The sequence below is a fragment of the Copadichromis virginalis genome, linkage group LG12 (assembly GCF_057382275.1).
Source record: "Copadichromis virginalis isolate Kocher_CV1m ecotype Utaka linkage group LG12, C_Virginalis_male_GT1.1, whole genome shotgun sequence".
In the NCBI taxonomy this organism is placed as follows: domain Eukaryota; kingdom Metazoa; phylum Chordata; class Actinopteri; order Cichliformes; family Cichlidae; genus Copadichromis; species Copadichromis virginalis.
The window spans coordinates 10,853,003-10,860,627 of record NC_140629.1 but is presented as its reverse complement, the minus strand read 5'-3'; the positions used below and the strand labels follow the sequence as shown (position 1 = coordinate 10,860,627).

At 39.3% G+C, this 7,625-nt stretch overlaps 1 protein-coding gene across 1 annotated transcript in view; it reads left to right on the top strand.

Moving 5' to 3' along the window:
* The first annotated feature begins 3,298 nt into the window (after positions 1-3,298).
* LOC146696553 (leukocyte surface antigen CD53) overlaps positions 3,299-7,625 on the top strand; it is a 6,790-nt gene continuing 2,463 nt past the window's right edge. The window contains exons 1-7 of the mRNA XM_085474694.1: positions 3,299-3,422; positions 4,163-4,247; positions 4,953-5,141; positions 5,645-5,719; positions 5,812-5,913; positions 6,005-6,112; positions 6,227-6,310. Coding sequence (XP_085330820.1) covers positions 4,185-4,247; positions 4,953-5,141; positions 5,645-5,719; positions 5,812-5,913; positions 6,005-6,112; positions 6,227-6,310 — 621 coding nt within the window. The 5' untranslated portion in view covers positions 3,299-3,422; positions 4,163-4,184. The remainder of the gene's footprint in view (positions 3,423-4,162; positions 4,248-4,952; positions 5,142-5,644; positions 5,720-5,811; positions 5,914-6,004; positions 6,113-6,226; positions 6,311-7,625) is intronic.

The window sequence follows — 7,625 nt, the reverse complement described above, 5'->3', positions numbered from 1 at the left end:
TTTGGATCTAAGATGATAAGTCAGCGGAACTGAGAACGGTAAACATGAAAATTCCTGTGGAAGCAGTGATGTAAGTAATAAAACAAGCAGCTTGCAAACTCAGAAGTGAAACTGTTTTGTGAAAGAATACTAATATACCTCATTAGAAACTTGGAAAAGAGTGAACAGGAATCAAAGGTTAATGTGGTTTAGATTAAAGTGCTGAAAGCAGCTAGCTACAGCTGAATCCATAATTTGTTGAACGTACCACCAACAAACCATCAAGATATGATAGAACTGCAGACTTCAGCTTTAATTCAAGTGATTTTACAAAGCGATTTTAGCTGGAAATGATTTAGAACCTCAGAGGCTCCAAAGTAATTAGACAATTGAGTGACGAGATGTTTCATGGCCAGGTGAGGCCTGTTCCCTTGTTACTTCATTACCAATGAAGCGTCTGTCACATATCTGCTATCTAATATCTGCAGCTGATTCAAAGTGTTGGATTTGTATGTTATAGCTTTTCACTGTAATCTTAAATATAAGAATAAAAGAGATGCAGTGGAAGTGAAGGAGGCTGTTGTTAAGTTGAACAACTAAAATACATCTATCAGCAACAATCTGATACATCTGAAAACAGGATTATGTCCATGGTTCAGAAAAATAGCTTCACAATATTTAACCAAATCAAAAATACTTTCAGACTTTCATGTATACAATCAAGAGATGCATTGATGAATGGAGGTACAGAGAGTTTAAACAAAGTGCAACTTGAACTTGCCCAGGGAAAAGTGTGGCGACAGAAAGAAGCAGCTTATAATCCAAAACAAACCACATTATAACAGAGTGCAAGTCGACAACGTCCCGAAGCATGCTGCAAAAACAATTCTTAATTTCTCAGTTTATTCTTTATTGGCCAAGTCAGTTGTCATCTCAACTCGGCAGAGCCGCTTTTCAGTAAGTGAAAATAGACCCACAAACCCACAAACAAGAAACAACTGAAAGCAGCTGCAGTAAATGCTTCATTTCCTCGTCGGAGGAAATGAAGCATTTGGTGATGTGTGATCGAGTTAAATACAGTATTTGGTTTTTGTTTACTAATGCTAAAGGAATGCTCACTATTGTTATAGCTATAATTGGATTTTTATGAGGGCGTTAATTCCCACTCCAGCCCACTCTAAACAAATTTTAACAAAGGTGAAAATGTTATTTATCTGAGTAAGAAGGTAACTGGAACATGAAATCTGGTGGTCTAAAACTGTCCCTTTCCACTGAAGGTCGCCAAATACTTGTTTGGTAGGGTGTTGGTCTTTACTTTACAATATTAAATGCTTTGAGCTGAATGCTGTTGTGATTTGGTGATATAAAAACTGAACTGAATTGAATTAGTAGTCTTATTCCAAAAGTAACTGCTGCTAGAAGTGGAGAAAAATTCATTTTGAAGTGAACAAAGGGGGTCTGAACCTGAATGACAATTCATCCAACAGAGTTCAAAATGAAAAACTAAGCACTACTGAAGAGACCCTCGCTGGTGCCTGAAGAGAAGCAAAAGGATCAAAGGCATTTCAGCCTAAACAAAAACGGTGTCTTGGTTTTACTATAGCTAAAAACTGCAAACCAGGTGCATTAAGAGGCCCTTTTTTAAAGTACATTAGTTGTTTTACTCTTAAATCCCCATTTGTGGTTGCACAGTTCCTCTTAATGGTGATGGCTAAGCTCCCCCTCCTGAATGTCACTGTTCCTGCTCCCACACAACAATGCTGTGAAGTTCATCACAGGCTTCCAAGTAATGATAAGGTAAACTTTGAATGACTAAGCGGTCATATACTTTGGCCTATATCATTAATGCATCGCTGTATTTTAGTCTACAGCTGCCCTGGTTGAGGGATTTGTCCAGTAGGCCACCGGGAAGGTGTGGTTTAGTTTCACCCTGAAAGTGAACCAGTGCTCAGTCAGCCTTACTCTGTTTGTACTATGCTTCAGTTTGCTCGTGCGTATTGATCTGTGGCACACTGGCTGTATGTGCAGCAGAAATAGAGATTAAAACTGTCTTTATTTCAACCCTGGCACACTGGTAATAAGATGAAATAAAAATGGATGATCTGATTGTGAGTCAGGAAATGACGATACTACTAAAACAAGTGTTGAAGAAACTGAATGCTTGCCTCTGATGTGTCGAGGTTTTTCATTGGCTGACAGCAGTCCTGAGAACATCTGGACATCCTGCCGTGGGCTCAGATTTTAAGAATTTTAAAAACATTTTCAGTGTTTTTGTGTCTATTATACAGAAAATGTTCTTTGTTCTTTCTCCATTCCTGTTGTTGCCATAACAAGCAACAATCTCAGGTGTTAAAAGTGACTGTGTGGCAGGGTGTGGTCTGTGGCGCAGCTGCAGGGGAGGGGTGGAACAGCGGGTTCAGGGCGTAATGTCAGGGGAGGCTAGTTGTCAGGTTATATATAACATTAGGAATGAAACAAAGGCTAGAAGAGGAGCCTGGTATCAGGAGACCGTTTAAATGAAATTTTGAGTATATAAAATAACAACAGAATGAACTGATTCTGAGGGATCAGGTGAGAACTGTTTCACATTTGATTGTTTTTACTTGGAAATACCCATGAATGTAAATATTCCCTACGAGCAAAACTTTGGTAGGGAGGCAGGGGTTCCTTTAAACATGGAGGGATTTTCCAACAAAATCAGGCTCAGGAGAGGGCAGGCATTTATTATAAATGGTAAATGTTTGGAAGGTGGGGAAGAAAGAGAAAACCTCAATAATCAGACAACTCCATGTAGGCAAGCACTTTGGCAACTGTGGCAAAGAAAAACTCCTTTTAAACAGGAAGAAATGGCCATCAGAAACAGGCTCAGGGAAGGGCAGCCATCTGAGAAATAGTAGCTAATGATTAAATGCAGAGTAGCGGCCTTTGATAAAGAAAGTAACACTCTGCAACACGACTAAATGAAACCAGGACTGCATATGCCGACAACTACCTTGGCACGTGACACATTGAGAAGGTGAGAAATGACACCAGTTAGATGTTTTAACCAGTTTGTGTTCCTCTGTGACGAACATACGGGCTTTATTATCTCTAGTTGTGCAATAAGAATATTAACAATTGATTTCACATCAGTGAGGGGTTTTGACCTCTGCAGCTGCTGACCACAGTTTCAGCTTGTATCTAAATATAAGCAGTGTGTCACAGACATGCACCTGACGTCTCTGCAGCGCTATTGGCTGTCCCTACTGCACTTTCTCAGTCATCAGTTTCTTTCCATGTTGCTAGACTTTAGGAAGAGGAAGTGAGAAGGGCTGCTGAAAGCCCCATGATGTACTCTGCAAGCTTCACAGAGCTATGAGAAGGGGAAGTACGAACAGCAGACGAGCTCGACAAGCACACGCCTGAAAACAGAGACGATAGCAGATATCATTTTCTCCAAATAGGTAAGAGTTAAACTTTATTTTGTCTTGAGATCTCGTTAAATCTTCAGAATATTGTGAAGATGTTTCTTTATCGGTCAGAAACGTGTTGATGTCAAATCTCTAAAAAATACTTGTGAGAAAGGAAAACCCCACGAAGATGAAAAAGTGAACAAAAATCTTTCAAATTTAGACCAAAATAGGCAGTCATCTAACTGAAAGTGTCTGTCATGTGTACATACTGACTTAAGTGGAAAACAAAATATAAGGGCTGTACTTTAGTAGTTTTAAATGGCGAAGAAGAAGAAGAAGAAGAAGTCTCTTTTCTATTCTCAGAACAAAGATCAGTTAGAAAGAGGGCAAAATTTTGATGTTTTACACATATTTATAACACAAATACAGGAGATTTTTACTTAGAACGGGTCACCTTGTATTTTGAGGAAGTTTTGGTATTTCCACAATTAAACTGCCTGCCCTCTCATGATGTAATTTTAAACCCTCCCAAAGTATAATGCACTCATATCGTGTTGTACAGAAGAAGAATTTTGGTTTTGCTTGTAAACTGAGAGGAAACACAGGAAGTGAGATGTGTGAGCATCACTTCCCCGCTTTGTGACCGTGACGTTTTGTCTGTTTTAGCACTTACACACCCACACACAAACGCAAGACATAAATAAGAGATGCTGCATTAAACCTTGACCACATCCAGCCCTGCTTCCGATATTTATATTCAATAAAAAAATAACGGCCTTTTCTTGTTGCAGGTCTGATCAGAGGAGTTGCAAGATGGCTCACAGCTGCCTCAAGTGTTTAAAGTACACCATGTGTGTCGCCAACTTGCTTTGCTTTGTACGTATGTCTCAGTCATCCAGCAATACATCACACATCACTGTGAAACATCCTGTCACATTCATCCACTCACTTTTCAAACCTAAACTGTCAGGTGTGACAGACGTATGAGTGTGTGAAAATTAGTTAGTATTTATAAATGCTTCAGGTGTCTACTTTGGGTTTCAAATATTCTACCAGATGGTCAGATTCTTAAAAATTAATCAGTTAAAAGGATTTACCAAAAGTTCACACAAACAAAAAACACAAAAAAGGCTCTGACAGTTTTGTTTACTCTGTGTAATTGTATTATTACTATGACGATTACGTGAGCCAATTAGAGTGGAGGCAGTTAATTTTAGAAAGCCAATGTCTGCTAATATGTGAGAAGGAAGATAGATAGATAGATAGATAGATATGCCTGACTCACAGGGGCCATGAAGAGAAAGTGTTAATATATTTATATTATATATTTTTTAATTCAATTTCATTTCATTAATTTTGTTCCACAGACTTGGTGGATACAAAAGAAAAGGAAAAGTCAACATTTGCCAGAAGTCTGTTGCATAACAAATAAATAAAAAGCAGAAGCACTTGAGAAAATGTACTGCCTGACACTGCTGCCTGTAGGCAAGCTCTGAAGCAGACCAGGGCCCGGTGCAGCTCACTGTACTCTGTGTAGTGTGTATTGTGGACTTGGCTTCAGTCTGTCTTCTCTTCTGTCAGATCTGCGGTGTGGCCGTTTTGGCCTTCGGCGTCATCGTGATGGTGAGTTCAAATTATGCTGCTCTCACCCCCTCACTGCCCAGCTTCAACATAGCCAACATCCTCCTGATCACCGGCATCATCATCACCTGCGTGTCCTTCCTGGGATTTCTCGGCGCACTCAAGGAGAACCGCTGTCTCCTCCTATCGGTAACACACACACAAATACTCAAAGCAGAGCACAGATTATGTGGTTTTCTGCTCCCTCTGATTACTTCATATTTTTAGGTAATTAACACTCTAGTTTTGGTACCCCCAAAGGGTATAATTTGTTTGTTTTTTTAAGCCTGTATAATTTTGATAAGGGGGGTGGGCTCTCTAACACTGCCTCTTCACTGTTGTGTACTCCAATTTTTGAATGCTACAAAAATAGCATTTATGTAACAAACGGAAATATCTAAAGAGTCAGTTCTCTGGGAAAAAAGGTAATTTAGATGTTAATCGGGACTAGTTTTTCTAGTTTTCTAGGAGGAAACACAAAGATGGGCATTTATGCGCATTCAAGTTTAAAACGTTCTCGAAATCAGACATGTTGAGCTACATGCTGTGAACTAGCAGCCGAAAATAACTTCACTATACAGTACCGTTTCATATGTTTATGTAAAGTGTTTCAGAGTAACATTCACATAAACCTTTATATTTATTTTTTACAGTTTTTCCTGATGCTCTTCCTCATGATGCTCTTGGAACTGACAGCAGCATGTCTGCTACTTGTATACGAGGGAGAAGTGTGTGACACATATGCTATACACAATATGTTCTGTTTTTAAAGCAAATGTATACATTGTATGTAATCACCAAATCCTCCGTTACTGTTCAGATTACTGAAAGAGTGAAGACCGATCTGACAAAGGGCTTGAATGATGCAAAAGGAAATTCAACACATTCAAAACAAAGTGACTGGGATAATATTCAAAAAAACGTAAGTGTGTCAGAGTGGAGATGTCATGTTGTGACACAAATGACTTTAGAAATGTGTTTTTTTTTTTGTCTGTCAAATTCATTTGTTTTAGCTTGACTGCTGTGGAATCCATAATGTAACAGATTGGGGAAACAACGTGCCAGAATCCTGCTGTATTCCTGAGGACCCCTCTTGTAAAAGTCATAAATACAGGCAAACGGTAGGCTCATACTAATCACTGATCCTTTCAGATTCATACTTGCTTTAATGTACCATAGAGGTCAAAGGTCACATTGTTACTGCTGCAGGTAATTTCAAAATGTTTTGTGTGCAGGGTTGTTTGTCAAAGGTGACAAATTTTTTTGAGAAGAATTTCCTAACCATTGGGGTCTCTGTCATTGTCCTCTGTATGATTGAGGTAAGCTGTTAACATACTATTTTACGCAGGTGTTGCAAAGTTAATCTATGAACCTGCAGATGTACCATGTCTCAGAAATTACCATCTTCACTTCTGTATAAAAGACAACTGGATTATAAAGTGAATGAATTGGTTAATACAATGTTCTGCTCAGAAACGTGGCATCTTCCTGTTAAAATATACCTAAACTTTGTTGCCTTTGACTGTATGGTTTCATTTATAGCAGTTAACAACCATGGCCTCAGTGTGTTTTATACTATAAAGATCCTTCAATATTAGATGGAGAGAACTCTGATGATCAGATAACCCATTATGAGCAAGTACCAGGCAATGGTGGGGAGAAAGAACTTTTTGACAGGAAGAGATCTCCAGACAGTGTGCGGGAGTAACTGAATACATGGTATTCCGAATACAGTTACTTTGTTGAAATAAATGGATTACACAGCGGTCTTTTCCTGTTTCATATGTTAGGCTATGCCCTCTCTATTTTTGGTAATTCCACATTGGTGGAAACCATCTTGCAGCCCATGTTACATCTACTAGAGCCAGAAGAGCCAGTGACAGTGGCAGAGAGCCATCTGGTAAAACTGGTTGGGAGTGAAGAGAAAAAAGGAAATAAAAGATGAATGTAGCTTGCAGCTCTTGAAAATAAAATAATAAAAAGCTAATGGTCAAGTACTTTTAACCTACATTCTTCTGTCCTAATGGCCAACTCCTGCTTTGGAATAGAAGTTAGGATGTACAGAAATGTAAGAAAAATTAACTTTCAGTTCACTTCATGCTAAACATTTTCCTGATGACTTTATACTTTGCCAGTTTCACATCTTACTGTTAAGACTAGTCCCCACTAAAGTTATAAAAGTGGTTTACATGTCTTTAACCAATGACTGTCCAGCATCCCTGTATATCAGTCACATTCGCTATCTGGCAATGGCAAAATAATGTGTGACGTTAAAGCCGCTACAGCCATCCTTCATATACAGTCTATGATTGCCGCAGACCAAGGCTGTATCCCAATTCAGGGTCTGCAGCCTTAAAGGCCGCATTTTAAGGCCGATTACGTCACAGCGACGCGACGAAGACTGTCCCAATTCAAAGGCTGCTCGAAATGCGGCCCTCAAATGAGTCCTTCATTTCCCTGAATTTCAAGGACGTGGCGGTGTAGACTTCGTGGCCCAACATATCCCAGAATGCATAGCGCGGTGGTGGGTGTGGATAATTTTGGCGGAAAAAAAAAACGGCGGATGAGGGGCGCCCGAAGAGTATCTTAGTAAACTAAGTGCTGAATATTATGTCACTTATTTATGTGCAAATG